Source organism: Lipophrys pholis (assembly GCF_963383615.2).
Source record: "Lipophrys pholis genome assembly, chromosome: 4".
Taxonomy (NCBI): domain Eukaryota; kingdom Metazoa; phylum Chordata; class Actinopteri; order Blenniiformes; family Blenniidae; genus Lipophrys; species Lipophrys pholis.
The window spans coordinates 22,918,046-22,939,612 of NC_137637.1; the positions used below are offsets into that span (position 1 = coordinate 22,918,046).

General features: G+C 41.1%; 3 protein-coding genes across 3 annotated transcripts; 2 read left to right on the top strand and 1 right to left on the bottom strand.

Annotated features, from left to right (window-relative positions):
* Nucleotides 1-707: 707 nt before the first annotated feature.
* On the top strand, nucleotides 708-13,436 carry LOC308108942 (von Willebrand factor A domain-containing protein 1-like). The gene is made up of 5 exons (XM_080462273.1): nucleotides 708-1,004; nucleotides 7,982-8,518; nucleotides 8,626-8,904; nucleotides 10,201-10,476; nucleotides 10,771-13,436. The coding sequence occupies exons 1-5, from the start codon at nucleotides 923-925 to the stop codon at nucleotides 11,058-11,060; spliced, it is 1,464 nt and encodes a 487-aa protein (XP_080318399.1). The 5' UTR covers nucleotides 708-922; the 3' UTR covers nucleotides 11,061-13,436.
* A 1,813-nt stretch (nucleotides 13,437-15,249) lies between these two features.
* Nucleotides 15,250-17,427, top strand: LOC308108300 (olfactory receptor class A-like protein 4; the record flags this gene model as incomplete). Its single annotated transcript, XM_080461130.1, has 4 exons — nucleotides 15,250-15,522; nucleotides 15,719-15,982; nucleotides 16,818-17,063; nucleotides 17,215-17,427. The coding sequence occupies 4 exons, from the start codon at nucleotides 15,250-15,252 to the stop codon at nucleotides 17,425-17,427; spliced, it is 996 nt and encodes a 331-aa protein (XP_080317256.1).
* A 1,017-nt stretch (nucleotides 17,428-18,444) lies between these two features.
* ora4 (olfactory receptor class A related 4) lies at nucleotides 18,445-19,608 on the bottom strand (the record flags this gene model as incomplete). Its single annotated transcript, XM_080461131.1, has 2 exons — nucleotides 18,445-19,437; nucleotides 19,522-19,608. The coding sequence occupies 2 exons, from the start codon at nucleotides 19,606-19,608 to the stop codon at nucleotides 18,445-18,447; spliced, it is 1,080 nt and encodes a 359-aa protein (XP_080317257.1).
* Nucleotides 19,609-21,567: the final 1,959 nt, after the last annotated feature.

Consider the following 21,567-nt stretch of genomic DNA (forward strand, 5'->3'; position numbering starts at 1 on the left):
CACACACACACACACACACACACACACACACACACACACACACACACACACACACACACACACACACACACACACACACACACACACACACACACACACACTGTGAGTAGCCTGTACTTGATCCAAGTTATGTCTGGTGAGTGTCAGCTGTGGTATTTATTGTAATCCTGTCTATTGGAGGCTTCTTGAATTTCTTTGCGGGTGCCTGATCCAAAATGCCTGTCTTGCCTCTTTTGTCCAAAAGGGAGGTTGAGTTTTGGGGGTTTAAGCTCTGGGTTTGGGGGATACTTTGAGTTCAAGGGTTGTTCCCTGTGAAAGTGGAGCTCAAATCCAACAGCAGGCCATTAGATGCGGGGGGAAACAGATGAGGTCATTTGTCTTGCAGCTACAGCATTGAATTCTGGCATGCTCATGATGAGATTCTCTGGGCTCCTCTGGGACAATCAGGGTTTCACCATGGTGCCGATTTGGTGTATCAGTTTCTACAAATAAAGGTGATTACCTTTGGACTGGGGAGATCACAGTCCAGAGGGGGGAGGCGGGAAAACACCCCAAAAGCCTCTGTCCCGATGATTAAGAGTCAAATCAAGTCCTGTAAAAAAAGTTTTTTTTTTTTCCAAGACTCTGCAGCTGGAGCTTCAAGATCCAGATCACAAAGTGGATCGTGCTCAGGCATGAAGCTTTTCAGAGTGCCAGCAGAAATTATCACAGCGCGCAGCAGCGCTGGGGTGTAGAGGACGCATGACGCAGGTGTGCGCAAAGGAAAAGTCTTCTGGACGGAGCTGCGCCTTTTGCTGGAATGGACCATTTGTGAGAACGAGCTGAGCGATGGGAACCGGTGGGAAAAGTCCCGGTGCGGATTATTCTGAACGTGTGTGCTGTTTCAAATCCGATTCATGACTTTAAAAGTGGCTTGGAGAGGATGAAGGAGTTTTTCTTCCTCCGTGTTTTTGTCTGGGCGGCGCTGCAGCGGTGCTACGCGCAAATCATTGTACCTGCCACAGGTGAGTAAATAGAGAAGGTAAGAAATAAGAAACACAGACACAATACTAGTGTCAGTTGTTAGGAATTCAGATAAGGGAAACCATTTTTGGCCATAAAGATTAATCTAAGTAATCAAGAACAAATACTCAACTTCTTAGAAAATTGCAAATAAATTAATTTTAAAAACTTATTTTTCTTCCTCGTTGTGCCTAAAGGGTATTCAAAGACTGGGCAGAGTGAAACGTGCAACTAGTGCAGTCTGTCTGGATCATTTCCACATGCTTTGTGGTTTGAACAAGTAGTCACATAGACAGTTGTGTGCTGATTTACAGCTCAACAGTGTTTTATTGCGTTTAATTCCATAGTGCATGGAGGGTGCGTCGTTTCGTGTGGTTGCAGTTTATGATCCAGTCAGTATAATTATCTGCAATATTGATAATGACTGTAAATCGTTACTGCTCTCTGTTACTACATGAAGAACACACTGTTGATAATCCCTGATGTTTTTGTTTCTCTTCACTGGGCAAAATCTTTAAAGCATATTTTCAAAATACGATACAGCTTTCTTAGACTTCATGAGCATCTAAACTCGTACTAAATATCTTTTTACCTCATTTGGTAGACATGAGGATTTTTCAATCATCTGATGTCATGATATGATCTAGTGAAAAGACATACTTCCATTTATCATGATAGTGGTTAGCACTCTCATGAGAGGGCCATGGGTTCAAGTCAGGACAGGATCTTTATTGCATGTTTTTCCTGTGCATGGAATAGAATAGCACTTTATTGATCCTTTACAGGTAATTGCATAGGGGTTTCTTCCCAAAGTCCATCAAATATTCTTTTGAGCTTAATCTTCTATAATGCCTGTTGGTGTAAATGTGTTTTTATAGTGCTGGATGGATGACCTGGTCAGGATTCATCATGCCTTCATCTGATGTTGTCTCCAGCACTAACAAACAAAAACGTTCAAAAGTTCAAATGCAATTTCTACCAACCCATCCATCCATCCATCCATCCATCCATCCATCCATCCATCCATCCATCCATCCATCCATCCATCCATCCAGGCAGGCATCACTGGACAGGTCACCATCACCATTTGTAACTAACTAAACATGATTACTTTATGAACCAAATGTAACCAGTAATAACCATTTATTCATCCAGGATGTAATTCGCTGGAGATCGGAGGAAATTAATTCCCCCCAGTTCACTTTTCTCCATTTGTGCTTATTATTTTAACTGTAGAGGGGATGCAACTTATCCTGTCTACAAAGTGAACAAAGGTTCTTAAACACATGACAAAAATTGAGTTTTTATGTCAGAGTGTGTAATTAAAGTGTACATATTTCACTGAGCAATAGTTGACAGTTGCCTCAGAACTATTAGAGGCCTTCACGTTATAAGTGATAGACAAACATTTCTGCAATGATCCTCCCTCAATGCAACGTTTACTGTGGTCTGCAATACATCCTCACAAACGATGAAGCTTTGTGTTTTAATAATAATCAAATTATTTGAACACTGTCTGTATTACTCATTTATTTATCTAATGTTCTTTCATTTTTAACTTGTCACTACCTTTGTATTAGAGATTACTTTATCACTGCAGCTGACCGTTTCTTTTTGTTTGTTTGTTCGTTATTGTTTGTTTTTTAATTTTGTGGGCTAAAGGTCCAGGCAGCTGTAACTCTGGTGGTGGGAAGGTTCATGTTATATCCAGGGAAACAATAATTAGTCTCCTTAATGTCACAAGCTATAGTAAATATCACATTTACCATACTAGGACACCATTCTAAGTATTGAAGACAAATTGGATCTCGACCAGGCTGTAGAAACATATGGAACTAAACTGTGAAATTCTGAGCTCAGAAACATTTCAGCTGCCTGAGTCCAGCTGAACGTATCCCACATCTTCCTAAACTGCCTTTCACCGGGAGAAGAGAGAGAAGCTGCTTGTTTTCAATATCCTCACTCCTAAACTCTTGTAAAGGTCATGATCCAAAAACCCAGCATCAGGATCCATCCAATAACCACCCCACCCTGCTCATTGTTCTTACATCACCACAGATATTTGTGTTCAGATGGAGGAAGTAAAGTGAAACGTCAACAGAAAAATAAATACTTTTGCACGCATTCCTGACAATAGACAAAAGTAAAGTACACAAAGGTGTGTTGATACGTGGGCTGCCCAAAGCCGCAGCACTGGGGCCTCCATATATCCATTTGACACATCTTATTATAACTTCATATATTAAACATACTTCATGCAGGATAATGAAGACAGGCAATATGTGAATTGAAGTGATCCCAACTGATTTACATTACAACTTTACTCGGGGTCAGTGCATCAGCTTTCACTGTTCTTTGGTTTGGCTCGTTAGTGCTTAACTTAGTTCGGTTTATTTAAGGACAAAAAACAATGGAGAGCAACAGGAACTGCAAACCGAACTCTACCTATCATAACTGTCCACCTCAAAGGTAATCAGAAATATTGCTGTGTGGAATTTCATGACAAGTGTATAATATGTGGCCGACATACTAACATTTTTGTTGAGAACCAGCAGCATCAAACACAACCTCTGTTTTCCCGATATCATAAATAAACATGATGGTAATGTGGTCAAACTGTTTGGTTAGGGTTGGGTTGTGAAACCACTTGGTATATATTGAAGGTAGGATTTTAATATGAGTTTAAAACAAACATTTTCACCATATTAACTCATATTGTGAACATGTTGACTTTTTCTCTCTGGATCGTAAATTCCAACCATCTAAAACACTAACTAACGCTGCTGACTCCAGAACACCATTCTGGCACACATCCGCCACTTTCAGGATAAAGACTTAACATTTTGTGACACAGTAGGATGCGACCTATGGAATATAACGGGAGTAAGGTCCTGATTATTCCGGACTACACCCCAGAAGTGACGGCCAGGCGGCGTGCTTCCTGAGACGTCATGTAAACCCAGCAAGGGGTGCTGCCGCGACAAAAGAAAGACAAAGGCATCAATCTGAAATAGAAAATACTCTCCCCTCAATAGAGTCAAAATGCAAAGTTTTTAAATCAGCAAATTAGAGAAAAAGTTTGAAGTTTAATATGAATACAGCTGCATCCTTGGCAGCCAAATTAATAACCTTCTTTTAAAATTAAGGCAAAAACTATTTGAAGTGTGAGAAAAACCTGGACGGCTCAAAGGATCTCAGGCATGGAGGTCAATTCACTGTGTGCTTTCTAGGGTTCTCTTTTACGAGCTGGATTCTGGACTAAAACATTTTACTTTTATGCTCAGGCCTACGACCAGATGAAAAGCTTTCAATCTTTGGCTGCTCCCTGTTCAGTAATGGCCTCTCCACACCTGCACAGGGATCACTGGCATTGGGCATGATAATAGCTAAGAGACAAATTTTGAGGGAATGGGTTACCGAAATGCTTTCAGCAAATTGGGATGGAAAAAAAAAAAAAGTTTTGGGCAATCTGGGAACCATTTATCACCTTTCTAGATGACGAAAAGAAGGACTGCAAAATCATTGACAATCATTTTACTCCTCGTGTCTGAGTTGAAATGTTAACAACAAACTGTTAGTGACATTTAAAGAGAGACACACGGTTTGTTTTGACAGAACAACGACTGTCTCTCTGCCTCTCGGCTGTTGGCACTAACTTTGCATTTACTGTCAAGCGACGGGTGCTACTAATCTTCTCTTCTAACTCTTGGCAAGAAGGTTTAAGATGTTGCATCCAAATAATAGGAAAATGTCCATGAGTGAATGACGCACTCGTTCTCAATCTACACTTTGTAGCTTAGCGTGTTTCGAGGAGCAGCTACTGGTGGTAAAATCTTATAAAAAAGGAAATATGAGGCTGGGTATTTAACAGTACTTCAGTTACCTCTCCAAATACTGTCTCCCAGTGAGTTTTATATCCCTGTATTTTAGGACAGTAGAGGCTTTGTTCTCGATGTCTTTGACGTAGCGGACACAGAGGTTGCTTCAGAAGGCCAGAGCTAATTAAAAGTAAATATTTTAACTTATCAGCATGTTAGAGATCCCGGAAAAAGCCCTCAATGGAATGAGAGGAATGTCTTTTAATTCGGTGTCTGTTTTCTGCTGTAAATCTGTACATGGTAGCGGCGGTGGCAGCAGAGCAACTTACAGTTTATGTGGAGAATATTTGAGATTATAACGAGTTTAGAATGACTTCCTGTCGTTCCGATAGAATCTTTGGCTGAATAATGTTGGTGCACCTGCATCAGTGGATGGTGCATTTGTAAACCTCCCAGGAGTCATCAACATTCCTTTCATTCATCCGCCCTGTATTGCCCTGCAGTATATGACAAGGTAGAGCTTGAAGCAAACTGAATGACAGGTACTATGCTCAGATCTCTCACACATGTTTACACATTCACACAATTTTCCTTTGAGGAATGCAAAGATAGAACAATCCCACTCATCTGCATCAACAACTCTGCCTAAACCACCTCCCTCTCATCGTTTTCTCTTGTTTCTGCTCTGCCTTTCTGTCTCCTCTCCTCTGTCTTCCTGTATTTTCACAGATGTTTCACCTTGTTGAAGCAGGAAGGAGGCCCTGTGGAGTCCACCCCTCCCCTAATCTCAATCAGTGTTTGCGTGCCTCCGTTTTTAATTGTGCTTTTCTCCCTCATTTCCTGCTCTCCTGTTTATTTCCCCCACTGTTTCATCCCCCCCTCTCTCTGACAGTGTTATGCTAATGAACCATTGCTACAGTAGAATTATCAGAATTTGTTTGTGACGCTATATGTGAGAGACGGGCATGTGAGTGATTTGGAGACGACACTAATAAAACAGATGTGTGCAGGGGGAAATCACGACTGTGCGTTAAAGGCCTTCCTGCATAGCACAAAAGCTTAATGTTAATAAATAAGAGCCCACGTCGATTTTTTAAGGATGTAGGTCAGTTTCTCATGATCTACAGGCACAGATGTGTCAAACGTCACACGCGGGGAACACATAGGGATTTCCAGGAGGAACAGATAGTAACTCACCAGATTTATTGGAACTGCGCTGGATGGAGCATGTAAGAAGGACTGATTGTTTCATTTCAGACATTTCCAATCATACAAGTTTTTCATGACAAAATGGAGTGTGATGGCTTCTTGGAAACGACGATAAGAGAGAAGGAAAAAAAAAAAAAAGAGAGAACACTGTGCGTCCATTCTTTCAGATGATGGTATCCTAAAGAAATAAGATCTGCTCCCTGTTTGTTATTGCTGGCTCTACTTCAATTCTCGCTGATTTATTCAAAGTGTTTCATATGATAAATCGACTCCCATGACCCATCCTCCTGGTGCCGTGCTATCATAAATCCCCCGCTGCTTCGTCATTTAAAATGATCTCAGCGCAGTATTTTCTGACACATGTTGATACAGTAGGAGCAGATTGGTGTCAGTTATGCACACGACAGCTCATATACCTGTTATTGCATGTCATCCTTTATATTAATACCTCCCCAAGGACGGTAACTGCACCGGTGACAATAATATCAGCCCTGCCAACGATACTTTGAATCAATGGCACTTTTTATATCACTGTGTTATTAATGTAGTCACGATGGGATGATTCATCACTGCCAAACATTTGCAATATTTTCGAGATTGCAGCAGCTCCTTATAAGTCACCACACTTTATGAAAATGTCACCTTAAAAAAAAAAAAGATGATTAAAAGCTTGCATAAATTTGATGACCAAAAGAGAGGATGGTAAAGCAACTTTAAATCAAGATTAATTGTGGATAGATTGTGGAAGATGGTGTTCCTAAAATAACTAAAAGATAAAATACATTATGTACTACTTATTGAGTTCACGTGAAATTAGTTCTATGCAGTCATTGGTGACCTTTTTACAACTCAGTGGGAGTTTACCATTATCCAACACTTTGTGTTTGGCATCATTTCCATCTTTCTCAGCTTAATGTAATGAAAAATGATAGCTTGGAGATAATTATTTTTTTATGTTCCAATGTGATAAAACAATCAGCCTTCCTGAAAGATTGTGAACACTTGGTGTTCGGTGGTAAAGTTTCATTTAAAACATGTTAGCAAGTTTTCACCTAGTAGTAAAGAGCCCATACAATAATATTTATGTGTGCTATTGTGAAACTTCAATATCTTCAGGCTGACAGTTTTGCTTTGTTCTTTTTGTAACTGGGAGCTTTATTGCGGTGGTTCACACTCAGACAGTCTGTAACTGGTGAAATAATGTGACAAATAGTCACTTCACTAGATAGTTATGTCAGTATAGGGTATGGTGATGTAATGAGCTTTTTACTTGTTACTCTTGTCAAGCACAGATCAGGGCAGAATTGTTTTAAACCTCTTGTTCACCAATCCTGAACTAACTGCATCATGAACAATGTCTCACTATCAATGAAAATATGATCGGCCAGTATGGACAGCACCTGTGAGGTATTATCGACCCTTTAGAAACTTTAAGCTTGTCTTTTAAAAAAACCTGTCTGCTGTCTGAATGTCGATACTTAATCTCAGGTGCTTCTGTTAGTTATCATCAGTTCGTAAATCTATGATTTGTTTTGAGAAAATATGTCGTGCCAATTTCTACAAAGCTGCCAAAATGTTCTCTGCCCTGTCGCTGAAAATACAAGACATTATTAATGATTGAAAATTACAACAACAAAAATAATGACTCAAAGAGTTTTGTTCATCTGAATCACATAAACAAACCTCAAATAGAAAGACTATTTTTTTCCACATATGTTGACTGTCCTGAATGACATCCCGAAACTTTGTTTTTAATCACACAACTAAGTGATTTGGACAAAAGTATCAGTCAGACTAATAAATGTTAACCTGTAATGCAATTTTTTCTGCTGCATTTGTGATTATAAAAGTCCAGTATGGCAGATAGGAAAGTGGTATCATACTGAAAAGAACGATGCTGAGGATCAAACTCTCACAATAAATGAATTACTAGCATCTGTTGTCGTTCTCAGGGCTGAGTGGCTGCGAAGGAGACATCCTCGTGTTGCTCGACTCTTCAGGGAGTATAGCGAACTACGAGTATTCACAACTGCTGCTCTTCACTGCCGAGCTGGTGCACCCTTTTTCACTTGGCCGTGGCCATGTCAGGGTGGGGCTTCTCCAGGTGGGCACAAACCCTCACCTGGAGTTCGGCCTGGACGTCCACGACAGCCAGGAGAGTCTGCAGAAAGCCATGCAGCGCGTCAGCCAGCTGCAGGGCGACACCAACACCAAGGCTGCGCTCAGGCTCGCCCAGGAGCTCCTCGTCAACAAGGAGCAGGTCCCAAAGGTGCTGCTGTGGCTGACGGACGGAGTGCAGCCTGGAGACGTAGACGAGCCCATGTCCGAGCTGAAGGAGCAGGGCGTGTCGGTCTTGGCTGTGTCCACAGTGCATGCCAACTATAAAGTGTTGCAGCGTGCGGTGACGCCGCCTCTGGAGTCCCACCTGTACTCTGTGGACATAGAAAACATCAACATCATCACACACGACCTCCGGGAGGCTATCATCAGTATGTGTGTGTTTCAAATTCCAGCATTATTATTAGTCACATTGAGTTTTATATTCTATAATTGACTCTCCTCTTCTTTTTTTTTCTCCCCCATTTTTCTCGTGTAGAATTCATTTGTGCTGAGCTGCTGCGCGTGGTTCACCTGACTTCCCACAGTGCAGTGCTGCAGTGGCACCCTGTTCTGGATGCAGACAGTGGTTACTATGAATTTTGGTACAAACCCATAAGGACAACCAACCCCGCGATGAGACGCACTTTATCGGGCCAATCCAGAAAAACAGAGCTCACCAACCTGCAGCCCGAAACTACCTACACGGCCTCCCTCCGTCCGGAGTCCAACCAGGGCTTGTTCAACACGCTCTCCGTCAATTTCACCACGCTTCCAGGTAACAACAAATTCAGGGTATTTCTCTTTTTGTTAAAGTGGTTTTCATTTTAAATCACCTAAATGCCTGCTTTCCAGTGCTTAGTCATTTTTCAGATGAAGTTAGCTCAATCATCATCACATTTCATATCTTCAGGGTTCTTGTAGGATAAAAACTGCAAACCAGAACACTCAGCAGTCTGAGCACTAATTAGGAGGTTTCTTGATTTTCTTCTATCTAAACCATAATCCTATTTAGGAGCCATTTCCTGCCACACCGAGGCCGCCTGCTAATTTACAGTTTGCAATAACACAAACATTGATTCATACAACTGCATAGCAGTCAAAAGCACTCTGGAGGTAGGAGTATTCATGTCTTTTGCCTGAACCAAATTGAAGTATTGTCCAATCATCTGATAAGTTCTTCCATAGTGGGGCAGTAGAGTGAATCATGAGATATATATATATATTTAATGTGCTTTTTTATGATTGTATTGATTCGTTTATTAAATTAAATGATTAAATATAATAAATTAAAAAAAAAAAATGTATTAAAATAGTCTGGTAAGACAGGCTTGAATCACTTAAAGAGCCAGTCTGAGGTTCACAAGCTTTTTTATTTATTTATTTATCTTTTTTTATTGATTTTTCAAATTTTTGTTTTCCAAGACAAACAGAAAAAAAAAAAACAGGACAGTATATCATCTTACAAATGTAGTTGAGGGTTAACTTAATCTGGACAAAAATAGGATATATTAAAAACAAAGCAAAACAAACAGAAAAAAGGGTAAGTAAATAAGTAAATATATAAATAAAGAAAAGGAAATGAAGAAAATAAAAGCGGGTAGTGTCCTGTTGGGAGCTTCAATCTATTTTGTCAGTTCTTTTTCACAGTTTTTGTCTTCTTCATAGATACACTTTGAATGAAGATAAAATAAAAACATCTTCAACCATTTTTTGTTTGTCCTGCAATGGTTTGAATTTTGTCAAATATTTAAGCATTTGAGCATGTATTCAAATGAAACTATGTTAGAAGTTCAAAAGGTTTTGAATCCACAAATCTAATATAACTTTAATCTTGATGTGTATTTAAAAGCTTGAGATATCATTCATTCTGACAAATCCAGACTTGAATTGTAGCTTGCCTATAGACAAATGTACTAGCAAGTACTTTCTCTTTGAAATGTACTGCGGACTATGAGAACACTGGACATCCTGGACAGGGTTTCATTCAGTCAGAGTGTTTAAAGTACTATTAAACGTAAATGTAAATGTAAGCAAACTTCTCGCCCCTGTTCCATTTCTGTGCTCCCGTCAGACGTTTTAAGCCCAGCAGAGGTCTCCGTGTCTGGATCGGGCCCCGGTCAGATCCGTGTGAGCTGGGGACCCCTGCAGCCGACACGGGTACAGAAGTACATAGTGGAGTATGGAGCTATACCCAGTGGACCCGTTAGCACTGTGACCTTACACAGCCGACAATCCTCCACCTTGCTGAGCGGCCTGAAGCCAGGCACTGAGTACCTGGTGACTGTCAGCGCTCTGCACGTGGACGGAAAGGAAAGAGCCATGTCTGTGAGGGCGTGCACTCAGGAAGGTACGCCGTCAGACTGATGATGGCCCTGTGTCTCCCTGTACATATTTCACTTTGTGTCTTTGTTCTTTTGTTCCTTCCAGGTAATTCATTTGTGTTGGGTAAAAGCTTTGCACGGGCACCGTTTGTCTCTTTTTATTGAAAGCTGACATTTAGCGGTCGTCACTTTGGAGAATTGTTCTGAATCATTACCACTTGTTGACGCAGTAGCATCTTCACTTAACTGGGCAGATTCAATTGTTTTCTCTTGCCCTCATGTGGGTTTTTTTTGTTTTGTTTTTGTTTTTTCTGGAACAGCTCTACCTCCCTTGGCTGACCTTCAGTTGGCCCCCGTTGAGCAACAGGAGGCGGAGGAGGTGCAAGTAACATGGGAAGCCAATCAGGGCGGCTTGAAAGGCTTCTGGGTCACCTGGGAGAGAAGAAACCCCAACTCGAATCCATCTACGTCCTCCGTCTACCTTCCTCCCAGCGCACGTTCAACACGCCTCACCCACCTCGCGCCAAGCAGTCGAGTGTGTGTGTCACCTGTCTACAGCTCAGGGCGTGGCGATGGCTTGTGCTGCACCGCTCACACTCTCAGAGGTTGATTGAGATTATTGCTATCAAGCAGTTGATTTCCAAATGTCTACGAATACTCTCACAGATCACAAGTTTACTTCTTAAGAGGAAGTGTAATTTAACACTTCTCTGACAGAAATTAGCCAGTGGGGTTAACAACCGGAGACGGTGACAAACAAGCAGCCGGAGCAATAAAACGGGAGAAAACAAGCATTTAAAGTGCTGGACTATTGTTTCTTCAGTCAAACAGTCAATTGAAAATTAGTCCAAGAAAAGGTTTGATGATGCAACTCAACCTATCTAAAACTTTGTTTTAATATAAATCTTTGTTTCTCTCCCCAAACAAATCTGTCGCCCCAATTCCCATGAAAACTACTTCTGAATAGCATCATGAACAGATTTGAGAGTTCATACAACACAAGCAAAGATCACCTGACTCAATGTGTCTTAGGGTTCAATTTGAGTGTTTCCTGTGTGAATTCAAGAGCAACGATTTGTTTTTCTTTGATTCATCATCTTAGGTCATCCATTGCGTGGACATTCGCTGTGGAGCCGACGCATTAGTCTCTTCTCAAAGACTGGGAGGCAGCCGGGGGTTTGATAGCTTGTTTCAGCAGCAGGGGAAAGCAGCAGTAGAGTGGAGCCAGTAACCTCTGCAGAGGTAAAAGTGACTGGTGCTTTTCAATGGCAGAGTGAAATGAGTGGGAGGGAACGTGGACCGGACTTCAAATCTGCAGGAGCCTATTTTAGTCGCTGCTTCTGAAACGAATACCCATGCTTTCAATTTAATGTAGGAATCATAATATAAAACATAAATAGCACTGGAGGGTTGTGGAAACAGTAGTGGCTTTTACAGTTGAGTCATGACAAGATTATCCACTGTTCATTATCAGCCGGTCTGTGGGAAGTTTGCATGTTTTCTGTGTATGTGGACAGAAAACACAGTCAGAAAACATGAAGGAGCCTGTAGGAGTGACTTTGTGTTTGTGTTTGTGTTTGTGTGGATGGCTAATGGAAACAAGAATCTCAAAGAAAGATCACTTAATTTTTTTCTATGCGTTTCTTTCACAATAGAATAACGTGTTCTTATCAAAACTGCCGGTTTTGTCTAAAGTACTGACAAGTTGGTTTTGGTTTGGATGAAACACCAACAGGGTCAGCTTGGCTTGGCTAGGCTGCAAACTTTACTGCCTCACATCGCTGACTTTTTCATGGGGTTTAATAGTCTCCTGGGCTACAAGTCCCATACGTCTGCTGTCTCACTATTTAAACAGTCTCATATGACATTTAAAGTTACAGTCTGTAGTCTAAACTTTGTTCACTGGACTACAGTTTTTATTTTTGGGGAATGGGATTTTTATGACACTTGACCACCAATGACCCCTCTAACTACATCAGCTGGGAAGCACAGCTATCCTTTAGGCTGGAATATAGAAAATACATTGCCATCTTTGAGCAAATGCTGTCCGCCACAGCACTGCACATTTGTTTGAGCATATCAATGAAGCATAGAGACTCACAGTTCTTTTAATAGTTGTATCCAAACCCTGCAAATCACTTGATTTATGAACAAAGGTTACTGTCTGTGCTTTGGATAGAGATTTGGTTACAATGCCAGGGAAATATGTGCAGTCAAGACAAGCACAAATGTATTTTCTACCCACCATAGTACTTACAAGAGTGTTGATAAATGAATAATAATTGCTTGAAGCTGAAAAAGCCTTGAATCCAACTTAATCAAAGACTGCGCCATCAGCTGTTTGATGAGCATTTCTTTTTTACAAGCAATAAAGAAAACTGCACGCTGTTCAGATACATGAGTATTACAGTGCAGGCATTTGCCGTCCAGTAAAGGATTGCATCACAAGAACATGTTGGAACCAGCCATATAACACAAGTGCATCAGAATGACAGATCAGTATGCAGGCGAATATTTTCATTTTCATTAATTTTCTAAATTATTAATGAGATAGTTTCACATGGTCTGATCAAGACTGAGCCAGAGAAGTTATCTGGTTGGACAGATTGTCTTCAACCATTGCTCTCGCTAGTTACAGTCAAATAGAAACCCCTCTCATGTTTCAGTAAAGCACATAGTTCAAGATTGTATTTATGTTATTGACCGTTCAAAATAGATTTAATTTTGGAATGTGTCAGTAGTCTGGTGCTGTCCTGTGTTTAGGTATTTAAAGTTTATCCAGCTCAGCTTCCCAATATGCATTGTTGGTATAAAGTATTTTACTTACTTATGTTGTATGTTTTGCTACTGAATTTATGTCTGTCTACTGAAATGTTGCTATAGACAAAATGTATGTGTATTTTTCTTCATATATATATATATATATATATATGAAGAGTACATGAGCAATGTTAAGAGACAGTTGAATAAACAAAAACCAAAGCGTTGTTCGTCTCTGTGGTCTACTATTAGATTGCTTGTAGAGCCATCTAGTGGCTGTTGGCAGTCATCACATTCTGTAAATGAAAAGCACAACCCCACACGTCATTCGTTTGATATGACTGGAGGTGCATTAAAGGCCTTTGTCATACAGGAGCATTTCCCCGACCCAGTAATGAAACAGCCTTTCAATCAGGTCCAGACGAGAAGGACCGATTGCAGAATTCAAATGACAGAAGGATTTTTCTATTGAGCACGAAAATAAAACTTCACAGCAGTAACCTTGCACATACATGCATTTTTTTCTCATATATCACTGAACCTCATATTCAATCATTTTTGAGCACATTATAGTTTCAAATATTTAGAGTTGTAGTCATATGTGGTAATATGTCCTAATTTGACTGATGTCCCTCACTCTTGCAGTGTTACTGCACTTTGGTTTGTGAATGGTGAGTAAGCACAAGGCTGTATGTGAAGTCCATTTATTGTCTTAAGAACCACATACAAAGGGAATGTGGACCACATGTTGCCCACAGAGGCCAATTGTAAATGTCTGATATAAGTACATTTTAATGCCTCTTAATCATTTAGGAAAGTAGTTTTCTCATCTCAAAAGGCCCCAGAAAACAGCTTACTTAGCTTAACAACATTGTGAATTGAACCTGATCATTTCTCAAGAGTGTGCACATCTGAACTTAAACAGGTCCTAATGGCTCACGCACACGTATGCAAACATACAGCCATATATCAAGGTAAATACACCCCAAGGATTTTTGTTGAAATATTTGAACGATTCAGGATCTTATCTGAAACCATTGTCGAACAAATTAAAAATGAATAAATGACAACTGATTCTTTGTTATCACAATCAACATTAAAAAACAAAAAAAAATTGAGAGATGAAATAAGTAAATATATTCACAACGTTGTTAGACTTATTTTCTCAGTGTGATTTAAATCAGAGAGGAATTGCAAGCGATCTACCTCTGATCACAGAATGACAGACAAAGTATAATTAAAGCCTCTGAATAAAACAGCCAGGCCAGTGAAAATATCCTAATTATTCCAATTAAATAAATAAATGAATTGAGACAATCAAGATAAAATAAAATCTAAATTTTAAGCATTTGGTTTTGACTGATTGGTAGAACTTGCACAGCAAAACTCAGTTTTCATACACATACATACATACATACATACATACATACATACATACATACATACATACATACATACATACATACATACATACATACATACATACATACTGTTTGAGTGAGGTTTAAATATCAAATGTTTACTGAAACATGAGTACAGTAAACAGCTCTAGTGTGATAAAGTGAAAAGTGAAAGTCCATCAACAAGCAAGTTCACCTTACAAAAAGCCCTCGTGCTCTTCTTAGTTAGAGGCCAAAGTTGCAAGGGAAGCACATTTGAAGTAGGAAAGCTGATTATTCTCTTGTGTTTCATTAATGTGCTCCTGAAGCTCCCTAGAGAACAGAACATTGTAGAGCTTTGTGGCTTTCTGTGGCTACAGCACTGATCGTCTCACTAGAACACAGGAGAGACGAGTCGGTTTTTGACAGCGATGCCACAGACTGGATCATCTTCCTCCACTGGTCCTATGAAGGAGTGATTAAGAGGAATAAAATAATTCATAACTATAGTCGACCGTCTATTGTTCAGCATGTCGGCAGCATTGCCGAAAAAACAAAAGCGAGACGTAGTCGCCTGATTTCCATTCAAAATGAAGTTGGAGCTGGCTCTAAAATGTTTATTCAGTTAAGATTGTTTCACAGACGTAGTATTTCTTTGAGATGGCTGACAACGTGGAGCCGGATGACTCAGAGCTTGTGGGAATGGGACTTCGTGTCTCTGTGTCCCCTGCACAAACTGCCTTTTACATTATCCTGGTGATGATGGGCATTTTGGGTAATGCCACTGTGGTCTGCGTTATTGGTAAGGGTGTAATCATAGATGGCGAAGGAGGCCGTAACTCGGACATCATCATAATCAACATGGCACTGTCCAACCTGCTGGTGTCCGTGATGAGGAACACGCTGCTGATCATTTCTGACATGGGACTCGAGGTACGTTCAAGTGACACTGCTCTCTCCCTTCACCATGATCCTCTAATGCTCTTTAAGCAACCTTTAGCATGAAAAGATTGTGTTTTTTATATCTATCCTCTGACATTTGTAGGCAGATAGGAAAGACACACTGGGTCAAAAGTTGTCTTTTCTTCAATATGCATGTCCATTCGCACCAATCAATTCTCCTTTACAGCTGTACTCGTCCAAAGAGTGGTGCCAGTTCCTCATGGGAGTCTGGGTCTGGCTGCGATCGGTCAATGTGTGGTCAACACTCTTCCTCAGTGCGTTCCATCTCCAGACTTTGAGGCGTGTGGCACCTACTGCTGGGACTGTTCACAGGCCCCGGGGTCCTCCCAAGACCCTCCTGCTGGCTCTGGCTCTCATCTGGCTGCTCAACTATTTATATTCCATTCCTGCCCACATATTTTCTACTAATGGAAATGTCAACACGACAGAGGTGAGAGAAACAACCATGCTCCACAGACTTAAGTCCTTTTTCAAAGAAAGCTACAGTCTTACATGTTTGACTCGTTAATATGTGCAATTTATATTTGGGCAAATCACAGAACACATCATTTTACAAACGCTTCCATCATTGAATTCACAAGGTCATGAAGAGTCTTTTGCACCAACTGTGGTGGGCTGCACACTATATAGTTCAGAAAAATGTGTGTACTATCCATTTCACTGCAGGCTTATAGGCTGCTAAACAACCATGCCAACACTACTGTGGAACTGACCAAAAACCAAGCAAATTCGATATTTGTAATAATCAATTGACTTTTTTTGTAGGTTTAAAAATAAACAAATGTGATAAATGTGACAGTACATGAAATTTTTTTAATTTAGATTGCCAATTGCATATGTGTGGGCAAAAGGTCATCAAAAATATTTTGAGGTTGTTGTTTGTTTGTTTTTTTACAAATTATACGAACAGCTAAGAAACACAGTTGAATCTCAATACATGTATTTAACTGAGCCCAGTGAGTTATCTCCTTGTGTTCAAACCAACTTAAGGCTCAAAAAGACTTTGGTGCTTGTATTTGCCTCTTGAATAAAAAAAATAAAACATAATTGATATTAAATTCTGACTTTGTGCAGCATTTCATTCTGCAGGAAATATATTATCAGGACATAAGGAGGCGCCACACAGTATTTAGTTGGATATGATTTGTTTGGTTGTGTCAAAAGTAGACATTTCTCTTTAGGAAAAACATTCACCTCTCTGAACTCGTGAGAAAGGGTACGCTTCCCCCTCTTACCATACTTTTTTGTTTTGTGTCCATTGTCAGACCCTGATGCTCGTGAGCAGCACCACGCGCCCTCTGCTGGGCTGTGTGTGGAACTTCCCCTCCAACCGCAGTGGCCTGGCCTACGCCACCACATCCATGGTGATACATGAAACCATCCCCATCGTCCTGATGGCCATCACGAACCTGAGCTCCCTCTACACGCTCTACACCCATGGCAGGGTGCGCAGTTCAGTGCAAGACGCGCCTGTTATAAAGCGCGTGCCGGCCGAGAGACGAGCAGCCAAGGTGAGAAAGTTTTAGAGCGACGTCAGCTCTGTATCCGTGAACAACCCTGAGGTTTCATGTCAATACAACGCAGACGATTTGCTTCAGAAGCATTTTTGTTTCCCTTTCAGTTTGTAAATTTCACATTAGTTGCCTGATGTGATTTTTCCAGGTGATTCTCGCTCTCATAATGCTCTTCATTGCTTCGTGGGGTACCAGCATCATCTCCGTCAACTACTTCAACTACAACCGAGGCACCTCGGCTGAGTTCCTCCTGGTCATTGCTCGTTTCGCCAACATTATCTTCATTGCAATGTCACCCGCTGTTCTGGCTGTGGGTCACCGGCGGCTGCGCTCTTTTGTCAAGTCTACACTCAGTCACTGACAGAGCTGATTTAGAAGCGGCGGATACTATCAGCCATCCTCCCACAGCAGGATAAAGGGGGATGGTTCTTTGAGCAGAAACACTGTTCTTCTTTTCTTTCCTGTAAATCTGCATATATACACGTGTAGCTAAATGGTGAGTTTAGTGGAAAAACTAAATGTTGTGAATTTATTTGATTTGACCGTTTAAATCAGGTCTTAAAGGAGGCAGTGATGGTTCTGTCTTTTTCTGTATTTTACCCGCTGTTTTCATTCAATGTTTCAAAATTATTAGTTTAAAGTAGGTCATTTAGATGTTCACCAAACATATGGCCAAAATCTCTTTTATAGGTCAGTAAAGCATTTTAGTTATATTCATGTACATATATTCATAATAACCTTTAAAATGAACGCTGTAAGACAACCATGTGGACCCTATATCTGAACACATTTGACTTTTTTAACTCAAAGGAGAATCGACTCAGAGATGAAAGTGCTTGAATTTATATTTTTAATACCTTATGTTTTACTCAATTCCCTTACATTTCTGAGTTGACTATTTGTTTGTCCCCAACAAAGATCAGGCTTGATTGAATTACTGCAAAATTAATATATCTACAAACAGGTCCCATAAGTCTAAACAATACAAGTGAGATATGGAAAATCCTTGATTAGTACATTACATTTCAGATGAAAGAAACAGGGAAAACAAAGAAAGAACATTGGTAATTTGAAAATTTTAATAAACTAAATTGTTTGCTTGATTCCATTTTAATCATTTCTGAAAATCCGACTTGGTCTGTTCGACTTGAGAAAAAACGGTGTGTGTGTGTGTGTGTGTGTGTGTGTGTGTGTGTGTGTGTGTGTGTGTGTGTGTGTGTGTGTGTGTGTGTGTGTGTGTGTGTGTGTGTGTGTGTGTGTGGGTTGGGTGGGTGGGGGGGAACATCTGAACTATAAAGTTAGAATAATACTTTACAACAGATGGATGGTGGATCTCTCTATATTTGCAATTATAAGTTTCTCACATCATTTTTTCACTTTAACTTTTCCTTCCATTTCTGTGGCCTTCATCTCCTGGTTCCTTTACCTTCTTGACTTGAGTCTTTGGAGATTTGTTCCTCATCCCTGTGTTCTCACTGTGACCCTTAAAAACTTTTGTCCAGCCGAGTATCATACTCGTGATTTTCTTCCTCAGCTTGCCATGTCCGAGAGCCACCACCATGGGACTGAACCCCACGAACAGCGACGCAGAAAAATGTGCAACAGTAAGCAGCCCCTCTGCGTGATGCCCCCCATCGTGGTTATAATAAGTCACCGCCGCGACCTGCAGTGCCCAGCAGACCACGAAGAGCGACACCAGCGACATGATGACGTGAGCCGCCTTACGTTCAGTAGACACGTGTTTGTCCAGCTCCCCGCTGTTTCCTCCGGACTCTCCTGCAGACGTCACCGCTCGGATGTGCTTCGCCAGAGCGTGCAACGTGGCCAAGTTGGTAAAAACCATCAGCACCAGCGGTAACACCTCATTGAGCGCCAGTGACGTGGAGGCAAAGGCTGAACCCTGCTCGTTGGAGGGGAACTCCCAGATGCAGCCGAGCAGAGGCCTGGTGGTGCAGCTGATCACCATCAGCTCCACAGTGGCGTTGCCATGAACGTGAGTGGTGTACACAAGCGCCGGGACGGAGAAGGCCAGGTTCGCCCCCCACACCACACCGAGGACGATCCACACCCGCCGCCTCTCCTTCTGCAGTGCGAGCGGGCCGAAGTTCACGTGCTGTCGCCTGAGGGTGGTGCAATGGAAAGCGCTGAGAGCAAGAGTCACCCAGCAGCCCACAGCTCGCCACCACACCCACAGCAGCATGAAGACCCTGCACCAGCCCGGAGACAGAGACACGTCCAAGCCCAGGTCCGACACAAAAATGGGCACCGTGCGGAAAAGTGAGGTCAGCAGGTTGGCTAAAGACAGATGCACCAGAATAGTGTCGGAGGGAGCAAGTCTCCGCGATGGACTCTGGATAGCCGATTGAAACACCTGAGGGTGAAAATGAGACACGGCGGCGTCAATCCTGACCAACACATTAGGCTCACTTAGAAATCAAAATGTGTGTTTTCTCACCACATGGATGACCAAGATGTTTCCCAGAATGCCCGAAAATACCAGAAGCCCAAACAAAATAGCGTCTACAGTTAGGACCTCTGACATGGCATCATCCTCTGCAAGGCCGAACCATTGCCTCTCTCTTTGTGACAAACATCGAGGTCGGAGTCACACATTGAGGCTTCAAACGTCCACTGCTGCAGCTGGCGGCTTCCACCGCCCTTCATATACGCACTCCAGACAAACAAACGCGTTCCTCACACTTGAACACGTCTTTGCTTACCAGGCCCAAATGTCAAATCAAATCATGATGTTGATGGTTCAAATCACTGCGGCGGGCATTTTCCACGGTTTCGTCCCGGATGACGGGCAAAGTGCAGAGGCACACGTCGTCTCCTCGCCGTAACTAAAACCACTTCAACAGGCCTGAGTCACTTTTCAACACATCAGCGCTGCAGGTTGGGATGGACCCGTGATAAACCAAATGTATTTAGTGTTTAGTTCACATTAATGTCCCTGTAATGAGCACTGTGAAATAATACTACCTTGTATTAGATGTACATATGTCCAAAACATTGGCCTTACCCAGTGATCCCACATTAGGAAACGCTGGAGCAAAGTAAGCCGGTCTTAATGATTCAGCACTGCATATCGATGTAGTCAGGTGTTTATGCCATCCCTTGATACTAATTATTTACCGGCTTGCCAGGTTTACCTCTTGGGACAAAGCAATTATTACTCTGAATAGCCTCACCTAAGCATGGCTTAATTAAAGGTGCAGGTTAGTGAAGCACCATGATTATAAATCAGCATTAAACATTTTTTCTGCGGTGTCAGGTGTTATTTATCACTGAGTTTTTTTTTAACATTTTTAGAAAAATATACTTAATAAGTAGATTTTCTTGTTTTAGAATTCATTTTTTTATCATTGAAATGCCACAACGAATTGGAATGAACATAGTACAATACATATCTAAGATTTTTTTTGACACTTTTGTAAAAGTCTTTCATTTGCCATTGAATTTGTGACGTTACAATGGCCATTTCTGCAACTTGAAGTTGGGTCACTCAATTGATCGAAACGTCTCAAACTAAGTCTCATAAAATGTGGACATGATATTGCCCACAAACTGAACAGTGGTGTATTTTTTTACATTGGTCAGAAGCTTTGTGTGTTCTCCCTGCTCATGTTTGGGTGTAGCCCCGGGTCCTTTCCTTTTTCCCTTCCACAGCCATGTGTGTGAGGCCAACTAAAGTTGCCGCAGGTAGAGTGACTGGGTTTGGTTGTCTGTCTCAGGGTGTTTGCTCTGTGATGAACTAATGACAGTCAAGGGGGTTTTCATTTGTAGTCAGCTGTGATCAGCTCCACCCCCACGTTTCTGAACCATCCCCACACAGGTATGGTCACCAAAGAAAATCAGACCGTGCTGTTATATTAAATGGGTCAATCGCATATCACACGCAAGAATAAATAATATGAAATTGTTCCTTTTGTTGTTGGTATAGCTTTGTTTCTTAATGCAGATCTGAGTGAAATGCAAATGTCATGAATTGAGAAATAGTCTCCTGTTGAATAAATTATTTTGATAATGGTTGTATTTATCCTGTTTAAAGGCCCGTTCAGAAAGGTCATAAACATATGAAGTATGTTTTTTTTTATGTAATTTTACATTCTGGAATGTTTATATATGTTTGAGATGAGTCGTCTCTGTGTTTAAGTATAATTTCATGTCCTATGTGTGAGTCAATTATTCATTTTTATTGTTTACCTGGAACAATAACATCTTATTATTCATGTCAGTACATGAGCATGTTCATCAATGTTGTGTCTGTTCCTCCTTGACATTATAGTCCCTATTTGATAAAGAAACCTGGATCAGGTATCGACATGCCACAGCAGTTTGCTTCCCTGGAGGAGAGGTTCAAAGTCACGTTAAGATGTTATCAGGGCTTCTGAAGTCAGAGTGTAACGCATGACAAGGATGTTCAGTCATATGGGCAGAGTGCACCCACTGCACTGAACTAACCGTGTTATAAATAACTGACTTTAACACAATCACCTCC